This window comes from Sceloporus occidentalis, unplaced genomic scaffold (assembly GCF_023333645.1).
Source record: "Sceloporus occidentalis isolate IW3139 unplaced genomic scaffold, rSceOcc1.0.p SCAF_9, whole genome shotgun sequence".
Lineage (NCBI taxonomy): Eukaryota > Metazoa > Chordata > Lepidosauria > Squamata > Phrynosomatidae > Sceloporus > Sceloporus occidentalis.
In genome coordinates this window covers 44,838,391-44,864,873 of record NW_028316989.1, presented here as the reverse complement: position 1 = coordinate 44,864,873, position 26,483 = coordinate 44,838,391, and the positions used below count along the sequence as shown (strand labels likewise).

Here is a 26,483-nt window from a genome sequence, read left to right as displayed (position 1 = left end):
GTTGTGTTGTAAACTGAACTCTTCAAAATAGCAGTAGTATTCTTCCTTCCTACACATCTGCACTGGTCAAGCCAAGGTTTAGCTCTCATCTATTCCCTGCTGTTTTCTTTTCTATCATCCTAGGTTGTCTGATAATGACACCTTCTTATTACCTTGAATCTTTATCTAAAGATAAGGGAAGAAGTAACATCCTAGACTTGTTAACACACATGCATGCTTAGACCAGGACTTGCATTCTGTTGGCTAATCCCAACTAGACTAGATGCAATCAATTCTTGAATGATAGATAAATCCCATTGATTAAATGGGTCTACTTTAGTCAAGAATAACAACAGGTTATAGGCCCAGGTCTTTCTCACTGGAAACTATAATATACTATATACATTATCCCCAAGCCACTGCCAAACCGTTTTAACCATTTTAACTCCATTTGGCCACTGTGCAATTATTATTATTATTATTATTATTATTATTATTATTATTAAATAGAACTGGCCAGAAAAGAAGAACAATATATAAATCAGGCACATGGTTAGTGGGAGGTATACAAAGGAGGCTCCAGGTTATAAGGCTCTCAAAGGGTGGTTCGACAATAATTGTGCACTTCATTGTCAGGGATCTTAACCTAGGTGTTGCTGCCTGCCTTGTCTGTTGCAGACGCAACCGAATAAAAAATATTGTCTGCATGGGAGCAGGCGATTTAAATCTTCACGTTCCTTACCCTTGCAAGCAGAGAAGCATCACTCCCTCACTGTTGTTATGCAAATATGCAAAGGTTTTTTTGTGCAATCCTTGAGGGCTATTTACACTTTGGGACAAGTTTAGTACAGAAATGCACATGGCTTTTCTGTACAGAAAAGGTGATTTAGTGCAAAAACCAGTGCTCTGCCCTGATGCCTACAGTTCCCAGAATTCCATAGCATTGAGCCATGGCAAAGTGGGACCAAACTGGATTATTTCTGCAGTGTGGATGCAGCCTGACAGAGCTATTCACAGAGGATACAGAATGCAATGCCTCCACCCAGAGTCTCATACATATTACTGTTAACCTCATTCTGTTGCATGTTCAAAGAAGGCCCAGGCACCAATGTAGCGCAAAGGATTTACTGGCTGGACATTGTACCTGACTATCACAAGATCCTTACCAGATGAGAGGCAGTGTGGAATAGTGGTTTGAGTGCTGGACTAGGAATAGAAGAGCTCAGGGTTTGAATGCCTGCTCAACCATGGGATCCCACTGCAGTGACAAAGCACAATAAATCTTGCCAAGAGAACTCCAAGATAGGGTTGCCATAAGCCCGAGTCAACACAAAGATACATAACAAGAATAACGGTGAGTATTTCATCTAGTTTTGGGGGAAAATAGGAGATGAATGTAGGCAGTGATGGATAATAAAAAAGATTCTCCCATTCGTCCTATTCATTTATTTATTTTTTACACTCCTGCTTTTATGGGCTATGAAGGATATCTCCTATAGATTTCTAAGATGCTATTTGGGTTCCTTCAAAAATAGACTACAACAGGAGTAAGCAAGCTGGTACCTTCCAGATGTTTTGCATTGCAACTTCAAACCATTGGCAACTCCAAACCATTGACCATGCTATGTGGAGCTGACCCAACCAGTAGCCCAAAACCATCTGGATGGTGCCATGTTGCCAATCTCCAGATCGAAGGGTAGATTTCCAGATAAAGGGGAATGAGGTAGCTTCAAAAAACACCCATATCGAAGTAACAGAACAAAAGTGCCAAGAAACTAAAAAGTAATTACTAGGTTTGATAAATATGCTACTTGACAATCTGACAATGACAGCGCTGGCAGAGATGACCCACAGAAGAGCCAATATGGATCAACACCTACCAAGGATCTCCAGATCTTCTGTCTCTAACCTCCAGTCAGAGGTGGGACTGTGCCTGAACACCAAAGTCTTCCTAAGTAGCTTGTTTCTAGACTCTTGACTGCTGGCTTAGTCTCTAATCTCTAATTCTTTGGCTGCCAGCTCCTTTCTCGACTGCTGACACAGGGCCAACATCAGTAAAAATAAAGGCTTTTATTAAAATGTAATTGATATGTCAGCGCTGCCAACAAGGGACGACAACTCTGGGCTGGACAAAACTGAAAAATGCCGCTCCTTCCCAAAATAATTTATTGGCATCCACTGTTGTAAAGTGGATGGCTGCTGAGCTGACAGCTCTAAGATAGAAGAGGTGGGAGAAACAGATGCACCAAGTGTGCATTGGTTGTGACGTGCTAGGCACCAGGAGAAAATCTCACAGGTCTCTTAGGGTTCCTTCCAGCCCATAGAAGATCTCCTCCAGTTTGCAAAATCTTGCGTCACTCCTGTTCATTGACAAACTGATAGGCAGATGTGTCTAGAGAAAAAAAATGGTATGGAGAACCTTGGTAGAGTCTGCTCTTGACTACATCTTCCACCACTCATCTCCATCAAGAGGGAATTAGATCCAGTTCTCAGAGGAGTATCTCACTGATAAAGACTTGCAGCTCAAGTAGAATACTTAACATTTTACTGAAGGAATTCCAGCAGCATGGCTTTCTCCCCTGTATAAAATAACACTTGGCTCATCGGGGGATGTCTGCACTCACTCCACAGTTCCCAGATCAGGTTAAAACATTATCAGAGGCTCGACAGAAGTGTATAAATGCTCTTATCAAAATGTAACCGTACGAGCAATTCATTTTTGAAACTACAACATCCCAAGACCGTCTGGAGATCGTTGAGCATTCCCCAACTTGAAAAGGTCATGTTTGCTGTACACTCTTATACAGCGCATTCAAAAGTGGGCCATTAAACACATATTGTAGAGTTAAGCAAGTTATTTTCGCTCTTGGGAGAAAAACTGGGCTCTCTTCCAGCTCAAGTGACCGGCAATAAAATCAATCATGGACTCTGGTTAAGATGTTGACGCTAAACTCTCTACTGTAGGATGGGTTACGGGGCACAGCAAGCAATGCCACGGGGAAACTCTACTGTCTATACACTAATGGTTGTTGTTCAGGAGAGGCTGGCTTGATCCACAGCCGTTCTTGTGTCCGTTTTTCATGTGCGCCTCCTCAGCATCACTGAACGAATCTTCCTCCTCTTCGTCGCTCCTGTCATCTTTCACGTTCTAGGGAGGGGAAGAGCATTAACCCACATTAACAGAAGTCAACATGCACTACTGTGTGGTAATAGGAAAGCAGAAAAGAGAAAAGGGAAATGGGACAGTGTCCAAAAGAGATTAAATAAGTAGTTCCTGAATACTGAAAGAGATGCTGTGGTCGAATAGCAGGCATGCACTTAATGATACAGTCACAGACTATAATAAATCTGAAAACCATATACCTGATTCATTGCCATTTAACCAGAACCCATGCATTAGCAACCCTCGTCAAATGTACATATTAATTGCCATCATCCCAGGTTGTGTTAATCACCAATGGAGGCAGGGCACACTGATGGCACGTTTCATCACAGTTACAGGCAGAATAGCCCAATAAATGATATAACCCAACCTAGCATCCACCACGTTTCAGACCTTTACTACTACAGTTTTCAACAGCCGCAGATAGTTGAATGTGATGGAATTGTAGTCCAAAACATACGAAAAGTACCAGGCTGACAGTAGAATAATCAAGCTGGTCAAAAAATACGCAGATCCTGTGCTACAAAGGGATGCAAAGACCTTCGAATCACTAAAATAATAACTATGTGTTGTAATAATTTTTTAATCTATCACTGAAGTGAACTTGCTGTTTTAACCAGTATATATTCCCAATGTTTTAGAGCATGACATGGAGCTTCAACATTAAATGTACTTACTTACTAATAGTACCAAAAAGTAACATGGGAAACAGTTTGAATGCACTCATGATACTGTTTTTTCCTTGGAGCAGAAGAAGCTCCTTTCAGTTTCTCCTCTGTGTTAAGAAGTCATTTAAAGTTGGATTGTGTGAAGGATCCAACACAATAGTTCTGAATTTGGCATGAAAGAGAAATCACACTGCCCAATGGTCCAAATCCATGGCCTCGGTGCACACTGGATCTTTCACATCATGCAGTTCCTAATGGGCCAAAATGCAGTCGGTATTAAGGTGAATGGAAAATGCCAGTGTGAATCTGTCAATGGACAATGAACACAAAGCTAAATAATCCAGTAAGATCTTGCAGGAGAAAATAACCATGACTTTTCAATATCAATTTATCACTCACAATATCGGAGACAAACAATGACACACAATAAATGTCTATTGAAAAATAAAGCCCACTCATCTCACTGAGTCTTATTCACAGGTAAGTGGATATATATATATATATATATATATATATATATATAGCGCATTTCGTCTTCAGTTGGTAGAAGCAACTTCCGTTGTTCCTGTTCGACAAACACAAGAGTGGGGCTTCATTTTGGGGGCTCTCGCCTACCTACAAACTCGTATAAAAATAAAACACTGGTCTGATTTCCATCCTGCATCCCTATCCACCCATTTGTAGATTAAGTTTGCATGAAATCGGAGTGACGTTAGAAAGGAAAATTAAAGCACTGACTCTTCCAAGACCGACCACACAACATAAACTTCCTGGGGTTCTCACTTTTGTCTTTTCCACGGCATTGCGCAGAAGGGTATCCAAACAAACAAACCGTACTGTAAATACTGTAACATAAACTTGGCACATCATCAGTTAGAAGACAGGAAAAGCAACCTTTCCCACAAAGACAATTGATGAGGTATTATTTGGTTCAAATCACCCGCGGGTCCTTCCTGAGCAGAATCCCACTTTGCCCTTAATAAAAGGCAACAATATTTTCTGGGGGTCCAAGATGACCACCATCAGGAATAGAGAGGAAGAGAAGCCTTCACAAATCAAAAAGATTATACTTGTTGAGCCCCGAGAGAAGAGATGCCTGACAAAAATCTGGTTGCCTTCCAGTCTTTGCGTCAACTTCATGTTGAAGTTGTCTTTGATCCAGCAAAGAACTTGAAGATGTGTTTATGATGAGATGTTTCCTTGCCCCCTATATTACCTGAGACTTGGCTTATTAAAATAAGATGTTCTTCATCAAAACTATATGCAGTTTTCTCTTCTGTATTGTGCAACAGCTGAAGACGAGAGCCACAAGGTTTTGCATGTTCAAGTCAATGCGCGCTAGCTTCTTCGTCTTTTTAAAATGGACTGCAGAATCAAGTTCTTAGAATTATGTAAAACCTGACCGGTTTGGGACTCAGAATGTGATTCCAAACCCAAACCCAAATCCAAACAACCCTGGACTGAAGAGGAATGAACAGAGTTGCATTCTGAAGCCTTGGTGAATAAAAGAACAATTAAAACAGTAATAATGCCATGCATGCAGATGAAAAGGTCACTCTATCTTAATGTCAACATGTGAAAAAGGGCTGTGTGAACATGCCTTCAGGGTGGAATTGAAATGACCCATTAATAATCTGCTAATGCACTGCTTAGGCAAATTTCCCTTTTAATTGATATTAATACCCTACGATGGAGATTTCAAATGACCCAGATTATCATATGGTAATTTTTATCATAATTTCCCTGAAAGATGATTTTATGTGTACACAAAAACACAGAGGAGATTCACTTCTCCTCTGACATGGAAGCCACCATGGCTGAAGAGCAAGGCCAGAGCTTCAAGAGCTTTGTACAAGTTCAGTCCTTGACACTTCCCAAGAAAAGGAGGGCCAAGTGGCATGGATGCTGAAGATCCCAACCAGAGAGACTGGAGACACATTATCAGTCGGAGTAGGGAGCAACTAGGTCTAAATTCCCTGAAGGGTATCTGTCTGATCATGGAATATAAGCAGGGGCAGACCTAGTTAGTATTTGGATGGGAGGCCACTAAGGAATACCCAGTGCTGTAGGCTATGATTGAGGAAAACACAATGGCAACATAACCATCTCTCAGTATTCCTTGCCTAAGAAATCCCTATGAAGTTTGTGGGGTTGCCATAAGTCAAGAGGCAACTTGAAGATACAACTGTCTGATGTACCATAGAAGAGCTTCATATGTACATTCTGAAGATGCTTCATGATACTTCCACTTTCCCAGCTCCCTCCCTCAAAGTCTTTCTGCTTTCGCTTTGACTTTAGACCTCTTAATAGTGTGCAGTGTTCCCAGATGAATCATCTGTTGGAACAACTCTGTTTCAGTTCCAGAGTTTGGATGGGACCTGCTATGGGACATTGAGCAAAGACGACACAGGAAGCAACCGGTTTTGTGTTCTGGGTGACTCATCTATTCAGTCCTGGCCACTGAGTGAATCGTTTCAAAGTTTATGAGTGAATGGTTTGAACGTTTACGGGGAGCTATACAAAGGCTACTAAGTCTAAGAGGAAATCATTTATGGCAAGAAGAGTATGTAACATTTTTAGAATCCTTTTCTCTTTTGTAACACCCTTCCGTCAGCTACAGACTACTTCATCGAGTAGATTTGCAGCTAACTGTTTGGTAACCAAACCACCTCTAAGTTTGATTTCTCATTCCAGCTTTAACATAGTGCTCTATTCGCTCCCAACAGCACAAGAATTTCCATTGCAAACTGGACAGGAATGTCTAGGAAACATACCTGTGAAGTATAAGGTCTTCATGCTTCAGTCGGCAAAAACAGTTAGCCCAGATCTGTGGAACGGACACTTTCCCCAAAATATCATATCACAAAATGTTATCACAACATCATACACACCTCATGCTGCATTGTCAATGTGCAGGTGACATGCAACACAATCCTATGATTACTCCAAAGTTAATCTTGATAGGTTTCCAGTGTTGTACTTTTATGTATTTGTATCCCATCTCTCACCCAAAATTGGGACTCAAGGTGGCTTAGAATTTTAAAAAGAACAATACAGCTACAAAGCTTCAAGAGTAAAATGGAACTGAATGATTCAAAGTATTTAAACAACTCAGAACTACACTTAACAAGCTAAAATGTAATCAGAAAGATGAAAAGCTATTAAAAACAGTTGAAGACATAGCACCCTTGGCCTGTTCCTTGAAAACATGCTGTTTTAAGAGGCTATTGGAATAAAAAGGTTTTAAGCGTGAATGGTTTTTAGAGTTTACTCATGTGGGTTTGTGTATATGACTGCAACACAAGCCTCCAAAGATGGATCCCTTTGAGTGTGAACAGATCTTGAAAAACCAGTATGCCCAAAGCTTTCTCTATGGGGGCAAATTCTGTTAAACTAGCCCTGTTTTGTTTAACGCCTTCTCTTTTGGCCTGTAGTGTAAATCTTTGCAGAACTGCACTGTCTTTGCAATCAAAATTAATCCAATAAGAGCCACCACTAATCTATAAATTTATCATTTTCCTCAATCCAAAAAAGCAACAATGCTTTCTATCAAGCAAGGCTTGTTACTACTCAGTGGAGTCATAATGGTTTTGAAAAATTACATCAATTCATTTCCTATTCAATCAGGTCCTCCACCGTTTCCGTCCATTCGGCCAGTTGTGTTATTAAAATCCACTAACTCCTCCAGGGTTTGGGGCTTTGGGAGAATGTCAAAAGCCCAGGAGGTACTGCATGAGTCATATGTCCCACTGCTTTCCGAATGAGTCCAATTATAAATCCACTCTTGGCACTGAAACAAAGGACAATATAATAAGCATTTTGATGCTGTTTTGAAATGTCTTTGTTAACCCTAAGACAAAGCTTAGAGTTGAGCTAAAGAGTTCCTTGTTAGGAGACTTTAGTTCATATTATGAATGCTTGCTTAGCCAAAAAAACAGATTGTCAGGTTAGGTATGCTGTATATACTCATGTATAAGTCTAGAAATTTAGGTTTAAAAATTGACCCAAATAACCTGAGTCGACATTGACATGGGTCAATGTAAGTACTGTATTTTAATGCATAGTCAAGAGTTTGATCTGCACTAAAAGCACTGTCCTCCTTCTATTCTTTTGTCCGTCCAGCCTTTAGTATATGCACCAATAGTTATGCCTGCTGGAATTTTGTAAGTTCTTTGGAATTGTTATCCTTTACTTCATACTTTGCATCCTTCATTATATATGTATCTAGGTTTTACCCTCGACTTATCCACGGGTCATATAAAAATCCATAATTTTGGCCTCAAAACTTGCCCTCGACTTATATATGAGGTCTATTTATAAGTGAGTATATACGGCAGAGCACTAGTAACTTCAGAATGTCTGGGCTTCACTAAACTGGTGGCTTGCATATCTGTTGTATTACGAGTTCTATCACCCCCAACAAATATAGGCAACAATGTTGGCTGGGGATGATGGCATTTAAGGTCTACAGGGCATGAGGTTGAGGGAGGCTGGCCTGGGCATTTGCAGTGGTACAACTACTTTGGTGCTTCCACTCTGCCAGACCTGTACAGAACTGCCTCATCCATATGGATCTTCACTCAGGCATGTTTGATGCAACAGTTGTTCATCTTAAGACTTCATAACTTTCCAGCATTTGCATGTAGAGCATATAGGCATAAACACTGTATGATTTGGATATCTGTCACATTTTCTAGAACTTTACGCGTAAAGTTAGGTCAAAAAAATTGACCCCAAAAAACTGACTCGTCTTTTCCAAGGGTCAGTATAAATACTATATCTTAACTCTTATTTAAAAGAAGAAACCATCTCCCTGATGAAAAGCCAAGAGTATAATCTGTCCTGAAGCACTGACCCCCCTCTTACTTCTCTCATCCATCCAGCTCTTAAAGAGCACAACAGTAGTTATGTCTGCTGGCTTTGAATTTTGGAAGTTCTTTGACGTTGCTTCATCCTTTAGATCCTTTGTTATATGCCCCTAAGTTTTACACTCGACTTATACAAGGGTCATATCAACGTCCATAATTTTGGCACCCAAACCTGCCCTCGACTTATACTTGAGGTCGACTTATAGTCAAGTAGATAGTTTCTCAGTACTATATTTCCACTCTATGACTTTACTTCTTGTAATTACTTTCCCCCTCTTCTTTTACCCCCCCCCCAAACTTTCCATATGCTTTCCCCCCCCCCCAATCACGGGTCACTCTTTCACTTTTGGCCAGTGATCCTTTTTCTTTCTCAGCTGGTCCTGCTTCACTCATTGCTTTGTCAAGACCGTTGAGGATGCTGCAGGGATAAGGAGAGTCACGGTCACCCCCTTGAGGTCTTTGAAAGAAAGGCAGCATATAGATTGAAAATGAATGAACTGTTTGGTAAGGCAACACTAGATGTAAAAAAGGCATGGACCCCAGAGAAGAGGAGGTAGGAGGGGATTATGCCCCCACAAGACAAGATTAGAGGGAGCGGGTCCTCCTGAAACGATCAAGCAAAATTGGACCGCCAAGATTCCTGTGTAGTTGAATCCTCTCCGGAATTATGAATCAGATTTTTTATATTGTTTCTAGTACTCAGACTGTTGTTTTTTTACTTGGGATGAGGATGACTTTTCCACTTTTAACGAAGTGGAACTGTGCAAGTCATCGAAATTAATAATAAATTGCTTTGCAAACATAATCCCTCTCTTGAAAATTCCTGCAAGAAGGTATGTCTGCTGAACGCAGGATAGCAAAGTGAAATGTATGCTCTCCTTGTGTATTCTCCAAATGTCCCGAAGGAAGAGATGACACCATTTGCTTGTGCAACTCCTTGTCACAAGATGTACAGGTCCTTGAAGGTATGACCAGGTGTTAAAATAAGATTGCAATTTAGCAACTCTTGGTAACTTGGTAACTTCATGGAAAATGCAGAAAAAAGAAAGGAAGGAAAAAGGAGTCTTGTGGCACTTTTAAGATTAACCAGTTTAATTTGGTATAAACTGTCATGGGCTTCATCTGACTCTTTAGATGCATGAAATGCAGCCCAGTAGACAAAAATGTGTGTGTGTGTGGACTGGTGACAGAGAGAGGAAAAACAGTTGTAATAGAACTAGAATAGAATAGATGTAATAGAAGTACAAAATGTGTTCACATCATGATGGGATGGCAAGGACTGATCGTAATGGTGGTCATTAAGAGTTTTTCAAAGGATACAGATGGGTGACAAGTACCTGCAAGTGTAGATAAGTAAAACATCCAAGTGTAGATAAGCAAAAATACATATTTAGAAAAGCAGAGGTGAATTAAAGATACCCTTAGTTGGAAATGGGTACAAAAACTACAGTTAGAAAAATCTGTCCAAAGGACAACCACATTTGTTGGAAGTGGATGGGGAAAAAACCCTGCAACTGTGACAACAGAACAAGGCAATTCATTTCAGTTGTATTGAGTGGAACCAGGATCTTTCAAATACAAAATAGTGTAGAATGCAGAGATTGGGCTTCATAAGAATTAGATGGAACACAAGTTTCTAGCCAGGTAAGACCATTGGATTCTCTCCCCGCATCGCACATGAGAATTTGATTCAAAGGAAACAGGATTGAAAAACAGTACCCTAAATGGCACCTGTGGGTTATCTGGAACCACCATAAAGTCACAACCCAGTTTCAAATCAATAGAGGAAGAAAGAAGAATTTCAGACCATGTTGTCCCATTGTGGAAAATCCCCATAAGCTCCGGAATAATAGTGCAATTCTATATTTAGTCAAAACTGAGATGGTAAGTCCCCCAATAGTATCAGGCGGATTGGACAATCTACTCCTTTTAGAAAAGCCAGTGGGCCAGCTTTCATCAAATGGGACAAGAGGTCCAGAGGAAAAGTTGATTTTGTGAGGAAATGTGATTTGTATAGATCTCAAGAGAATCAATGGCATATTCGATTTAAAGAAAGAACGTAAACCCCAAGAAGATGAATCAAGAGCTCAGTTTGTAGGCAGCCATTTTGTAGTGTGGCTTTCATTGGAGATTTGGATAGGTTCCAAACAAAAGACAGAGAGAGAGAATAAAAAATGGGGGAGAAGAGTCTCAGAGACTGATACACCGTGTCCAGGAGGACATGCGGACATCTGATGCCACTTACCTTGTCATTGCTTATTTTAGCCCAAGCTGGGATAGGAATCCTGAGCACCTGGAAAGGGTAATTGGCTATAAAATTATCGACAACCAAAATAAGAACAGCAGAGGCTGGAGAAATGATGGGTCTGCCTGAAAGTTTCACGTTAGTTTCATTCTATTCCCATCTTCATTCCCTTTGAGAGTTGGTATTAGAGGACTGACCTCCAGGCTGTTGCTTCTCAGTTTTGAGATCAAGATGGTGCCGAACTACCATATCCTCCATACGCTGCATCTGGGGAAGTTGACCAACTCTATGAAAGTTTATGCTACAGCTTCTTTCTCACAGTTAGTCTCAAAGGTGCTACAAGATCCCTTTGCACTCTTCAGGATGTGAGATTACAGAAAAGCCTATTCCCTAATTTAAATCCTAATTTTAATAGCCACAGCCTCCTCCCACCACCAAGGAACACAAAGAACTGTTGTCGCTGAAGAACACTGACACATCTTGGAAAGAGATTGCTAGCTATTTTGTAAAGCCTGTAGTTCTGACATATCTTTGCTTGGGAGCTTTTTGTTACATTTTTCTCAAAATGGCTTAAGTATTTTGTAAAATGCCTTTGGCTTGGTGCTAAGGAAAAAGTGCTGGTGGGGGGTTGATATCTTAAACCCAAAGGCAGGAGAAAGGATGGAGCATATAGGCAGATGTGACAGTCAAGCCCAAGAATAATTAGCATACAATCAATGGGGCCCTGCAGGAGTTTCAGTTTAGCATTACAAATTCCTTGCAACGTTTCTCCCTATGTATCAATAATGTCTTACTCATTCATAACTCATATCGCAGTGGAAGAAAATACCTCTTGGTCAGAAGCCCGGTAAAGATGTTGAAGCAACACCACGCTAAGGATCAGGCTCAAAATGAGTCACTGTTAATTGACTCGGAGTAAAGTGGTGCCTCAGCTCTGAAGGTTTTTGCCAGCAAAGCATGGGGTGGAGGAGAGAGTGAGTTTAGGTGGAAGGAAAGATGGAGACGCCCTAAACAACAGTTCACAGCTTGCACATTCAGGCCTGAATCTGTGACTTATGCTGGCCTAGCTAGGGGCTATAGTAGAGGAACTACTCTTGCTGCTGTTGCATAAGGAGCTATCTGGTATCTCATTATGAAACAGTTTTGCCAGGCTGTGCCAAGGATGCTGAACAGTGCCCATCACATCTATGCCCCTTTGGATTGTCCTGCCACTGCGCAGGTGGTCATCTTAACCTCCGCTCTGCATGCTTCAACCATCCAGATCTCAGCATAAGTATCTTGGATACTTTGGATTTACTATTCCGAACTCATTTGGAGGCAGTGAGGGAGCTGATGACAACTACACTGGCATAAACAAAGCATTTTTAAGAACAGATTTAGGATTAGATGCTGCCCCTAACCTCTGCACAGGTGGAGGTCCAGTTCTGAAAGTTCTTCCTTACAGATTTATAGGTTCCTGATCTCTCTGAGGTCTAATCTGCACTGCAGAAATAATGCAGTTTGATGTCGCTTTAACTGCCATGGCTCAATGCTATCAAATCCTGGCATTTGTACTTTGTTGTGGCACCAGAGCTCTCTGACAGAGAAGGCTAAATAGCTCATAAAACTACAAATCGCAGAATCCCATAGCAGTGAGCCATGGCAGTTTAAGCGGTGTCGAACTGCATTATTTCTGCAGTGCAGATTAGACCTGAGGGAATTCTGTTCATTTGTGGAGGGAAAATAATTGAAATGGATCATCTTTTCTTTTCTTTTTTTTTCTTTTTTTTTACATTCAGGATAGAAAGAACTTGATGTTCAAGTATACTGAATATAGGAGAAAGCCAAACATGACATATTTTCCCATTGCTCCAGTATTGTCGTTTTGGCGAGGGGATATCCTTTCGCCTTACCTAGGAAAGGGATCTTGCAGTACCTTTGAGACTATTTGTGCCAAAGAAGTTGTAGCATGATCTTTCATAGACTTGGTCTACTGCCGAAGATGCATCGGAGGAAGTAGACCAAGTCTACAAAAGATCATGCTACAACTTTTTTGGCACAAACAGTCTCAAAGGTACTGCAAGAACCCTTTGCATACTCATATTCCAGACTAACATGGAAAGGTAGGGGAAAGAAGTGAAAGGGAAGTGTGGAAGGCTCACCAAGTGGAAGAGGTGGGAGGGAAGTGTGACAAAAGAAGCCCATTTCAATTTGGATCTGGACTCAACTCAGAATGGGTCCGGAGCTTTGAGACCACTTTTCCAAGCTTTGATTCAAGTTTAGTGAAGTCATGTCTGCACCCACCCTTTCCCACACAGATATTTTAAATGTGGAAACGGAGCTAAACACACAGGTGTTATTTTCAGCTTTGACCTTTCCTGTCGCATCTAGTCTGATCCAGATCCTGGTGATGGGCATCCTGTAGACCTTTTACAACAGTGGCATCCTTTAAGAAATGTTTGCTAAAAGCTTTCTGCTTCATCTGCCTTAGCAGGACAGATGCATAACGCTCCTCTTTGTCTCCATTCATTCAGCGCTGGAAACGAATCATTAAATCTCAATGGATTCCCCTTGGCAAGATATTTTCAGTCTGTGCATCCTTTCACATCCTTACTTCTCCATATGCTTAAGACTTTCCCCTTAAAATATCCACCCTATGTTTAGACATTTCAGTTCTGGACACGATGCCGTAGTGTTGGGAGCCTGAACTAAGAGGGTACTGTAACTATCATATTACAGAAACAAAATGTGTTTCTTAGCAACAGAAATCCATGGACATCAAACCAAAATTAAAAAATAGGAAAGAATGGATGAGTGAGGAATCTGCATTACTGACTGATCTAACCTGAAAATGCATTACGGGGGCAGCAAATCTCCTAAAGAAAATGAACTTAAAATGAGTGGTTAAATATTTCAGTATTACAAACAGAAAGGTCTAGACTTTTCTGTTTGTAATACTGTTTTGGTTTTTGGTGTAGGTTATTACCTTTTGGTTCAGATTGGTTAAATATTTCACCTTGAAAGTTCCACCTGGGAGCTGGGCTTTTGCAAACGGTTCCCTTGAAATGGCATTTCTCTAGATACTTAAGCTAAAAGATTTTCCATGCAAAATCAAAGGGTTTTTAATACTGGATTATTATGAAACAACAACAACACTATTAATATTAAAGCATATTAATCAATTTTACACTTAAATAATAATAACAGTGAGAATATATTATTAATTTTATCAGAAAGTATTAATTTCTGTGCAATTTTGGGGCCCAAAATAAGAGTTTTTAATAATTAATTAAAAATAATATTAATATTACACCATATTAAACCATCTGCCAATTAATAATAGTAATAGAGCATGATGTAGTTGTTTAAGCACAGGACTACAACTCTGGGAGATGAGGGTTCATATCTCCACTAAGCTATAGGTATCAATGGGCACTTTCTCAGCCTCAGAGGAAGGCGAAGGCCTCTGAACAAATCTTGCCAAGAAAACCGCCTTAGTTTTGCCTTAAGTCGGAAACACAGCAACAAATAATAGTAATACTTGTCAGAGTGTAAAGGGTTAAAACACAGGGAAATGCTTGATGTGTGTGTGTTTGACCATGAGCATTCAGCAGAAGGACAAGGTTGATTAGCACAGCTGATGCTCATAGGCTCAAGGACACTTTGGTGTCCAAGTGCACGTAGCCATAGATGATGCGACATGTGTCTGGATTACACAGGGGACACATGTCATGGTTACACACCTGAACTCACTGGGTTTGGGAGACCACATGGTCTGGAGTCTATATAAACCCAGGGGTTTCAAGTGATCGCTTGTGGGTTTCTAGTAGGAGTTGGTTTGGTATGCATTGTGGAGTTTGGAGAGATCTGTATTTGTATTATAGCACTGTGAATAAAGAGCACTTCGGGAGACTTAGCTTCTCTGGTGGTTTATCAGAAGAAGTTTGGCATCGGTTTGCTGTGTGTCCCCGGAGGTTCCTGCATTGTTTCAGTTCCTGGAAGACATCCAGCTGCTGTTATCTCAACTGCCTTTGGAACCACGGTTCTGCTTCTAAAATTGCTAGCTCTGCTCAAAGGTCTGATTTAACCACAGGACTCGTTTGAGTTGCTGACAGTGGTTGTTGGACCCCAGCAGTTGTGCTGACAATACTACTGTTATTACTGTTAAAGTGTAATATAATAATTATTATGTTCCATGCCCTCCTACAATGAGTTTCCTCACAAGCAGCAGATTGTGATGAAGAGCAGGAATAACATTCCCATAGTTTGCATTCTGCAAGAAAGCAACTATATATTGGCTAACGCCACTTAGAGAGTGCTGAGTTCACAGATAAGAGGTACAGATGTAAACACTATTGCTATTGTTACCTCCTACGCACAGCTAGTTGTGCCCTAAACGTATGGTTCAAAATTAATTTAATTCCCCCAACCGTTACTAACTTGCAAACTTCCGTTTCCACATTTGCAAGTTACTGAACATAACCTGTTTTCTGAATATGGATGAACTACCTTCGTGATGTGAACAGACATAAAGTCTTGCTGATATGAGGCCAATGCCTTATCTATATTCCGCCGAGATTGCAACAGATATTTGAAGGAGTGGGTGGATAACTAGTGAGTGAAAGTGAGAGCTGAAGTGGAGAGAACGTTGTGTTAATATATGTTGCTGATTTCTCCTGTAAAGAGCCTATGTCTCATAACACAGCCTGTCAAACAGGTTCCTTCTGACGTTGGCTTTGGAGATGGAGGCTGCTTTCATAGCCAGGTTTGCCACCACTATGGAAAACAGATGCAGGTCAACTCAAGTCATTTCAGGCAGCAAAGCAACAATAGAAAGATTGCTGCCACCCCTCTCTAGACAACGTTGGACAAATGGCATTGGGAGCTTGGTTTCCAAAATACCACACAAAAGTGTCTCTGCCTCCATCAATTTAAAAAGATAGTCCTCAAGATGCCATCGCAATCGAATGTGATTAAGAAACAGAATTCAGGATGATACTTTGCCAGTGAAGAGGTGGAGATTTATATAGCTGGCCTTCCATATTTGGGGCTTTGACTTTTGCGGATTTGATTATTCATGGATTTGATTAATATATTCTGTCTAGGAATCTCTAGGTCCTCCAGCATGACATGCGACTTATCTAGGAGAGATTGCTTCTCTTAGTTCCTTTAATATTCAGCCTTAGGAATTCTGGCAAACTTGAAAGCCTGCTCACTAGGCTGCAACCATAAGACTTCATCTGAATGTGCTATTCTTGCTTTTGCACCTGCAATTGGTGCAGTATTAAGCCCTCCTTATCAATGAGTCTTCTCTTTCTTTGCTTCCACGCCTTCCTTCTCACTGTTCCATCCTCTAATATCTAAATTCACATTGTATGCTTCTCAGGCAGTGGACACATATCACTTGCTTCCTTTATTTGTGTAAAAGTACTGTGTGATCAATCATGTTAGTGAAAGGAAGGAAAGAAAGAAAGAAAGAAAGAAAGAAAGAAAGAAAGAATGAACGAAGGAAAAAAAGGATAATTGTGATGGTTCTGAGGATCATCAAATAGATTTCTATCAAAATTTCACCAAAATCTTGGGGTTTTTTACCTTTACGAAAATGAATTTCTTCAGAATGTTGAAAACTAAGTAGGCCCAGTAGATATGTAGACCTTGCAGGATCAATAGCTGCCCGTTGAAGAAGAAATATGCTACAATAACCGTCCGCGTATAAAATGTAGGATAATATAACGTGGCCCGTAGAATCCTGAAACACACAATGCATTGCAACAAATTAAGAAAATCCTTGCTATATTTCTTGTGGCGTCAAATTGCATTATTTCTGTAGCGTGGAACCATAGTCTCTGAATGAAGACATAATCAATCTATTAGCCTTTAAGGAACCTGGTTGCTTTTTCTGCAACAGATTAACCTAGTTATTTCTGTAAAATCTGTTAAATCGATTTTGTTTTCCAAATCCTGTTACTTTCAAACACAAATATGAAGATTTGCCCTGAAGTCCCCCCTCCATGTCTCCATATTTTAGAGATTCACCCAAAAACACAGGGATGGAGTGCTGCTATTTTGGATCTACAAACAGAACTTTCGCCTTTGCCCACTGCAAACAGAGAGAACGATTCGAGTATTGACAGAAGTGAGATTAAAGCATATATACTACGTAACCGCAACAGAAAGAACTGGTCCTTAATGCAACTTACCAAAAAGGGAAGAGAACTAGCCGTGTGATAAAGAATGCAATTGAGAAGATGACAAAAAGGACGCTGCAGGTATTCTCCCAGCGTGCATAGTTGAACATCTTAGCAGCCTGGGATGACAAACAAATACATTAGGATTCCATAGTACATTTAGAACAGTGGCTCTCAACCTTTGGTCTTTGAGATGTTTTGGACTTCAGATCCAAGAAGCCATCATCACTGGTGACGATGGCAGTGGATTTTGTGAGCTGGAGAATGAAAGATTTAGATTTAAAAGGTCATCTCTTTAAGGCCTATATTTGGTCATTACTTCCAAACACGGCAGATGCATTGAATTTGGTAGCACACTTATGCACGTTCCACACTGGTTCTATGAAATCAACTCTAGTCAAGACTATCGTTGGATCTAGGCCTATGTTTGTAGAAGTGCGATCAGGTGCATGGCATGAGAAAAGACTACTGCTAATGTTTTGAATGGGTTTCGAGGTGTGAGATATGGAGTAGCCTTTTTGCTTCCGCCGAATGGGGAAAAAACCCAACCCTGACACTCTAGAACAGCGGTTCTCAACCTGTGGGTCATGACTACTAATTTGCTTACGGGCGCAAAACAAGGTGTTGGTTATTACCTTTAAAGCCCTACATGGCCCCGCACTCTCAGAACAACGGGGAAGAATTTGCTGGAATTAAAAACAACTAGACTAGCCTCAACTTCCCAAAGAGCTTTTACTATAGCCGCTCCAAGATTGTGGAATAGTCTCCCGGAAGAGATCTGTCTTACTACCTCCTTGGAGACCTTTAAGAGGGCACTTAAGACGGATCTCTTCCGGTGAGCATACCCACCAGATCTTGTACAAGACACACAGATCCACCTCCTTTGAACAGGATTGGAATATCTTACTCCACAGTTGCTTATTTCCAATGGTCTAAGGAACCGAGACCATCAGTTGGGGGTCACCACAACATGAAGAACTGTATTAAAGGGTTGCAGCATTAGGTCAGTTGAGAACCGCTGCTCTAGATCATGGCTACACTAACGCACCAAGAGTATTAACTGCAAGATCAGAATTATTATTCCTGTTTGCAGGCCAACATTATTATTTTTCTTTATAGGTCAGCTTCATTATTATTATTATTATTATTATTATTATTATTATTATTTGTAGGCGAAAAACAAAGCGTACACTGAAACTGTAGCAACTTGGGAACAGACAGTATAGTGCTTGTAGGGAACAGATAGATATGGAAGTAAGGGGCTTTGCAACACAGAGAACATATCAAATTTAGAGTCTCTGCATTTTTTTAGGTCTGACTGAGTGTGCTCAGTAGACTAAAAATGTTAACTGATGGTTTTCAATGATCATGAGATAGAAAGGGGGGAATAGACGGTTCTGAAAGCTGTACACTTCATGGCTCAGCCAATGCTGCGGCTGGGGAGAGGAGATAAAATGTGGTGTAAAATGCATAATGAGGTGTGCCTCAATTTTCTTTTCTTTTCTCTGTTCATCCAAGTCTGTGGACTTGGAGAATAAACCTAAGTAGTCCTTTTTGAATTCCGCTTGCTTCGCCATTTTGTCCTGGGAGAAAAGTCCATTGCGTTTCCCACACTAGGCTAGGTTGCTTTTGTGCTTAAATTGCCACAGTGAGCAGGAGCTGCTTCCAACACTGCTGTTTGTCATGTCCCGAAGGTAAGGATTAACGCCACCTTGCCCAATCTCATGTATATGCAAACTGTGGTTTTAAATGCATAAGCAATATGCCAACTATATGTTAAATCCTAGCTACCCTACCCCTCTACGCCGCTTGCCTTCCATAACTGATCTCCCTCTAAGTTATTCCTTGGGAAGCTATGGGGAGGTTTGCTATTCCCTGCCCTCATGCCTCTGTTTTGCTCTTTAAATCACAGCCAACCTTTCCTGCCCTGAGAGGTGAACAGAATGTGCATGCACACTCCAGACTCTGTTCTACTGTCCCTTGCTGAATACCACTTTGGGAGACAACTGAAGTAGTGGGGTTCTGAAATAGTTGTGTGGCTAGTTACTCACTAGACTCGCCTATCAAGCCAACCTTTGGTCCCCCTTGGCTTGCCCTAGTTTCATATTTCATCCACACTGCAGAAATAAACCAGTCTGACACCAATTTAACTGCCATGGCTCAGTGCTATGGAATTCTAGTGGGGGATGCCAGAGTTTTGCACACTACAGTTTGCAGCATTCCAAAGCACTGAGCCATGGCAGTTAAAGGGGTGTCACACCAGATTATTTCTGCAATGCAGATGCCGCCATAGATGCTACCACAGTCCGGTCTAGTCTCTTTTCAGCTTTCTTCTCATTTCACTGTGCCTCTGCTTGTCTGCTTTCCAAGCCTTCCTAGGCCTGTGTTAAAAGTCTGCCTCTGCCAATCTGACAGAGGTCTCAGATGCATGTTCTTGCTGGAAAATGCAGCAACTTTGACACCCATTCTTTCTTTTCTCTTGTCCATGAGTGACCAGATGGCTGAGGCTTGTCTCCAGCCTGTCATGGCCCTGCAGTTTCCCCATTCTACCCTCATTACATTGGCCTCTGCTTCTGCATCACCATGGCCTTGTTCTGGCGACCAACTGTGGCAGCAGATGTGCCGGGTGGCTCAGCAGGACACCACTGCAGATAGCTGCCATGGCATGGAAACAGAGGGCTCCAATATTCCCAGATTATCCAGAGCAAAAGTTAAGTTTTTTTTTAAAAAAAAAGTTCATATTAACCCTGCTATACCCTGGCTCTATGCCAGATGTGCTGGACATCATCTGCACTGACCACACCAGATATAGGGTTTGGGCCATGCGTTGTTCAAATGATGCCTTTCACCTTTTGGCCTGCACAGACAAAGCCATATACGGGGGAGATTAGGAACTTGGCCTTTCTTTTCCTATCTGGTTGTTTTTGCTGCCTGTCACCTGTCCCAAAAGCATTATGAGCAGATTCCATCATTTGGTTCAGCCAGGGTTACTCAAATTACTGCCTTTTGTTGAACTCAAAAGAACTAACGGAGGGCTGACTGTTCCCTTTTCTGTTGTTTGGTCTCTGTCATGTGCGCTCTCTCTGACCTTCATGGGGAGGACATTCTAGAGCATGTCTGCCTACTGTCTTTACCTTTCTAGAATAGTTAAAAAATGATCAAGGTGTTCTATGTAAAGTAAAGAATAGATTTCTTTAATAAATGTTCCTCCTTTTGAGGATCCAAAAACCTATCTTCTGCCTCCCCTTATTCTTGCAAACTCGTCCTCCTAAGGTAAGCATTTCTGCTCTAACATGCCTTTCCCCCCAAACAAATTCAATTTCTCAGTATCCAACCCACTGAGCGTTTCTCACCTTCTGTAAAATAAAAATGCTTCATGAAAGGGCTTACTGAGGTTTCTGTCAAGAGGTTCCTCATGGGGAGTCACTCCAAATAAATAAAATAAACCACAACCCAAGAGATGTCAAGGCACTAAGGCCTAGCAACTTTCACCTCCAGCCAAATGTCTGCGAAGTCATGGATAATCATCACCAGCGTCCCAAGTCGGATGTAATTGGCACTCCAAGAGCAGAACATCAAACCAAGGGCTGCAAAATGGTGAACCACGTGGGCTTTAAAGTCCTATGAAAACATCAAGAAATCAGCCTTTCTTCTGAAGACAAATAAAAATAAATAAATGCTACATCTGATCTCAGGGAAGCTAAAGCAGGTGGAAGTCTTGAGGCCAACATGCCACACAAGGGCTTGGGGTGTATAAACAAAGAGAAAACTATCTTCCACTGCTCAGTCTGAATCACAACCATATAAATACAGGGACCATCTGTACCATGGACGAAAAAAGAATAGTAAGTCATTGGAGGAGATCACCTCCATCCCTGTTTGATAACCTGTTCAAGGTGATAAATGCTTGGGTAAAAACATAACACATTGGGATTGCACAGGAGCCCAATGCATGAATATCCACTTTTAGCCACCAGTTGAATTTTCCCATGGAAGGCTAGAGTGGAAACTCAGTATGCAAAAGGATCTTGAAGCACCTCTAAGACTAAGTGAAAGAGAGAAGTTGGTAGTGTGAACTTTCCTCGACTTGAGCCTACTTCCTCAGATGCATGGGGTGGAGTGGAAAGTCCAGGGACAGGCTTATGCAAGAAGGTGCTGTGTGAGAATGTTCCACCCTACCATCAGTCTCAGTCTGGAAATATCAACAGAACAAGTTCACTTTCTGGACACTACTGTACAGCTACACAACGGACATCTAAGCACCACACTATATTGCAAAGCGACTGACTGCTACACATACTTACATACTTGCATGCCTCCAGTTTCCACTTTGAACACACACCAAATCAACAGCCAAATCCTTGATACAATCACATCTGCTCTGCCCCACAAGACAGGGATGCCAAACTCATTGAATTAAAACACACATTCCTCAAGCAACAATAACCACCACATGAAGTAAAAATCAATCAATCAATAAATAACTATAAACAAGGCAAGACTTGCACCCAGGACTATTACAGAACAGACTGCGGATCGAAAATGACAGAACTCCACCAGTAATGGCATATATCTTCCAATTGAGACCACTCAGATGTATCATGAATGATATTCTGGGACAATAATGCTGCCTTCTCAAGGGCTCTTGGTGGCAGGCCTTTACTTGCCTACAGATACACAACACAGATGTAGACACAGGTACAAAACCTTGTCACAAACTTGGATGCCAATTCTGCCCACACATCCATTCAGGAAATGTCATCTCAGGACCTAATGATATCACCCATATTAGACGTACTTTCAATTGCTCACCCTCCAATGCGATTTATGCCATACTATGTCAGCTATGCCCTTCGGCACTCTACATTGGGCAAACAGGCCAGTCTTTACACTGGAGGATAAATGGACATAAATCAGACGTTAGGAATGTGGATACACAAAACAATGGTTGCTGAACACTTAAACCTTCCTGGGCATTGCATCTCAGATCTCAAAATAGTGGTCCTTGAACAAAAAAACTACAAAGGAAGATTGGAAAGAGAAATAGCAGAATTGGAATGTATCCACAAACTGCAGTCTATCAATAGAGGGTTGAACAAAGACAATGGCTTCCTACACATGTTATAGCACTGGTTAACACCCCAGCCTCATGAGGATGCTCTTAGCCAGTTTAATTCATCTCCTTTCTAGTTCCCACACTACATGCCAATACTCATTCATATGCTTTTCTACTCACCTTGGTTTTACCCAACATCCTTCCTCTTGCCTTGTCTCCCAACGGACATCATTGAACTTGTCACCTCATCACCACACCCACAAAGCTTTGCATTTATATGGACATTCTCACACACAGTCTATGCCTGGACTTTCCAGTCCACCTCATGCATCGGAGGAAGCAGACTCAAATCCATTAAAGCTCATGCTACCAACATCTCTCTTTCAGTTAATGTCAAAGGTGCCACATGATCCTTTCGTGTATGGAGTTTCCAGACTAACATGGGTATGTCTTAGACTGGAAACGTTTCCCTTTCCCCAGAAAGAGGTAGCAAGTTGTGAAATATTTGTAGAAAATAAATGATGAATCCTCATAATGGCTCACCTTCCTTTTGGTGTCGATCCCAAGAGTAAACAGCAGTGACAAATAAAAACTCATTTCAAGCATGTAGTACCAATACTGGGATGGCAGAACTGACTGCAAAGAGAAAGAAGCTTGTTAGTACATTTTGTAATGTTGTGCAAAAGAGCCATTGTGGTGTAGTGGTTTGAATGTTAATAATAATAATAATAATAATAATAATAATAATAATAATAATAATTTATATCCCTCCTCTCTACAAAATGCAATCAGGGCGGCGAGGCTCCTCTAACTAAATCTTGCCAAGAAAACCCTAGGAAAGGGTTGCCATAAGACATAAATTGACTTGAAAGCACATCATAACAATAGCAATGTAGCATAGAAGCAGCAACATATGATGTGTTGGGGATCTAGTAAAACCAGTTACACAGGATCTAGGTCTACTTTCTCAGATGAAGTCTACAAAAGCTTATGCTACAACTTGGTCTAGTTTTCTTAGGTCCCATACAAACAGGCCAAAATAAAGCTGCTTTGAGTCACTTTGGAGGTATGCTGTTTAAATTATGCATGCATCCCAAGAGTCCAGAAGCTGCACCAAACTGTGCTTTAATCCTTAGGACTGGATCGTGGCTTTGGTGCGGCTTCCGGACTCTTGATACAGCATACCTTCAAAGTGACCCAAAGCAGCTTTATTTTGGCCTGTCTGTATGGGGCCTTAATTTCCAAGGTGCTACAAGGTCCCTTTACACACTGATATTCCAGACTAACATGGTTAGGACTCTGAATACAACCTCAGTGGAAAAGATCTAGTGATGTAACTCTGTATCCTTTTGGAACTTTCTGCTAACTCTCAGCCCTCCTTGGCATCAAAAATATGATCTAGAGGGTTTCCTTCCATAGAAGGAATGAGGTGAGAGAATTGCAGAAAGTGTGAGTTGCTGATTCTAGCAGCGTTAGCAGGATCTGGAGAAGAAATATCCCACTGGATGTTGGCCACAGTCCAGTGTTATACAAACCTTGGCTTACTGAGTTATTCTGTTCAATGTGCAGAATGGGTCTTAAATTGCAAATCTCTCAGGGAACAGATCTGCATGATGCTAACTAGCAAACTAACTCACTAATTGCAAAGAGAGAAGGGAGTGGTGTATCTGCCTAGCCCTCCAGAGTTAAAGGAAAAGCCTTAGAGTAACTGAAGAAAGACAGTATAAACAATTACAGCTTTCATTTAAAAAAAAATTGGGATTTAGCTTTAAGGGCTAAAAATAGCTCTTTGAACCATTCCTGTTTAGAATGCAAAAATTTGACAGCAGAGTAAGATTAAGAGGGAAGGTGTGGAAGAATCTCCAAATCCTCTTTAAGAAGAATAAAGCCTAGCCACTCCTGAATGTAATTACATCTCAACAAGGAAAGACCAAAACGAAGACATCTATCTGAAAGCGCCTTAGGTAGCTGTTCTCCAGGATTTAAGGTGGGATCTCATGGAACTCTCCTCCCAGGGAATGCTTCTAACTGGAAATGCTAGGGCCTGTACCTGGGAACCTCTCTCAACCATTGATCTGGGAGTTTCTCTCTCTCAAAATAAGGTTCCTTGTTATTTTCTTGCTCCAATGAGGACTGTCTTCTCCAAGTGACCTCCAAGGCTTCTGCCACTGAGCCTCAACTCATCACTATCTCCCCACTTCTTTCTTTCCAAACTTTACTTCAGCCATGTAGAATTGGTCTGTTGGAAACGTATTCCCACTGCTGAGATGGACATCAAGTCATGCTGCTAGAGTAATTGGAAGATTTCTATTTCAAACACTCATTTTGAAAAAAGAAAATCCATCCAGGACCTTCTGGCTGTGCTCTTTCTGGCTATCTGTTGAGGTTACCTCCCTTAACCATTTCGTCCAGAGGTTGTGTGAAACCAAATGTAATATTTGTATCCTGGCAAAGAGTGTGGTACCAATACATCTTCACAAAGAGGAAAGACTCAGCACTCCAACTGACAGCACTCACATGGAATGGATAGTTCGCCCACACTTGCCAGAGATCATAGAACCAGGGTTTCTGGAAGGAACATAGAATCAGACAGAGAATCATAATTATTTCCCGCATTATAGGGGTATTGCAACACAGCGGCTACATCAATGCGCTGGTCCAAACCTCATCTCTGCCATTAAACCAGGAGATAGCCTTTGGCAAACCACGTTCTCCTTATCTTGCCCTCAGCTCAGCCACATCTGTATATGGCACAGTAACAGTGGTGCACTTTACAAGACTTTTTAAGGATTGTTCAGATAATTCTGTGCAAATAATTTTGAAAACTCTAAAGGTAGATAAACAGCTAGCAAATAGTCTTAAAAGCTATGCAATTACTAACTAATAAGTTAAATCTGCAATCCTGTTCCCACTTACCTAAGAGTAAGACTCTCCAAACTCTTGTCTGGAGAGCTGAATATCAAAAATGGGCAGGAAAAAGCTAACTGCAGCCGCCCCTTGACTCTCACAGGTTTAACTTCCATTTTATGAGTTTGCCAATAATAATTACATGAGAATTTAATTTCTGCTTCACCTTCCACCCCTGGAGTCTCGCTCAGCACTGGTCACCCCACTATGGCCTCTTTCCTTCTTGGAAATAGGGGAGCACAAAGAATGCTGCCAGCACACACACAGAGAGTTTGAAGCCATTGTGTGCAAGAGCACATTCACACAACAGCAGCAAGCTTGGGGGGTTGTGGTATTGGTGGCATGGATGCCCTCTTCCTCTGAAACGAACAAGCTGAAGCACAGCCACTTCACCCTCGCAAAGCTTGTAGCCATTGTGTGAATGTGTGCACATAGTGACTTTGTGTGGATGCCACCATACCTCCAGTGGAACGAACGAGCAGAAGCCCCACTTCTGCTGCTTTCCAACACTTTTATCTTGTTGGGAAGGCTACCTTAACCCAAACCCAGAATTAGAACACATGGCAAGACATGAGAATATGTTTTAGAGAGTGCAGATTAGGTCACATTTTCGTTTAAGGTTTTACTAAAGTTTGACTGCCATCCCACTTTTGACTTACATCATAGAGAAATATAATTCCAGCAGTAAATGATGTGGAATAGAATAGAAATCGCCAACTGTAAAATAAAATGAAATAAAATTAGAAAATACATGTGCGCACGCACACACACACACACACACACACACCAGTACAACAGTAACGTTCAGCGTCCATAATTTTAGGAGACCACTTGCAATCTCTTCTTTGCATTTCAGTATTATGATTTCAAACTGTTGAGTATGATTAATGAAAAACTACTCTGGTAGAGCTACAATGCAAACTATAACTAGGTCCGAAAGTGACAGCATTGGATACTTGTATATGTGGACTGACTATGTGTATGTTTAACTGGATGTTTAGTCTTGCTTTATTCCACAGGACTTCTAAGGAACTGTAGGGTCTTCTGTACTTACGGATCAGTTTTCAAAACTAAAGGCTCAATTTGGCTTAGCTTTTCTGGGAGCTGAGAAAGAAACTGAACAGGCAAGACAGAAAACTGAATGGTACCCATCTCCATCTGCAAACTAGTATCTGTAATGACCTTTGAAAGACCAATAAGATTTGATTTTAAAAGCTATTACTCTGCATGGTGGGGATGAAATGATGTTAGATACACAAACACCCTGCGGGAAGCCTTGGCTGTGAGGCTGCATGGAGCAGATGGTTGGAGTGTTTTGTTTACATTCCCAATATTCTGAATGATGAAAAAGTTAACCACTATATTGACTCTATTCACATGGATTCAAGTTCATGATTCACATACATTCAGTATAGAAACATACGCTACTA

General features: G+C 41.1%; 1 protein-coding gene across 2 annotated transcripts in view; it reads right to left on the bottom strand.

Annotated features, from left to right (window-relative positions):
- Positions 1-2,534: 2,534 nt before the first annotated feature.
- LOC149307437 (ceramide synthase 3-like) overlaps positions 2,535-26,483 on the bottom strand; it is a 31,563-nt gene continuing 7,614 nt past the window's right edge. Inside the window, exons 4-11 of one of the 2 annotated variants that reach the window (XM_089538088.1) lie at positions 25,713-25,770; positions 24,664-24,714; positions 22,690-22,782; positions 20,583-20,711; positions 17,103-17,209; positions 16,495-16,651; positions 10,924-10,971; positions 2,535-3,127 (exon numbers count right to left, since the gene is read on the bottom strand). In XM_089538088.1, the coding sequence (XP_089394214.1) occupies positions 2,999-3,127; positions 10,924-10,971; positions 16,495-16,651; positions 17,103-17,209; positions 20,583-20,711; positions 22,690-22,782; positions 24,664-24,714; positions 25,713-25,770 (772 nt within the window). In that variant the 3' untranslated portion in view covers positions 2,535-2,998. The remainder of the gene's footprint in view (positions 3,128-10,923; positions 10,972-16,494; positions 16,652-17,102; positions 17,210-20,582; positions 20,712-22,689; positions 22,783-24,663; positions 24,715-25,712; positions 25,771-26,483) is intronic. The other variant, XM_089538089.1, reaches the window with a different exon arrangement.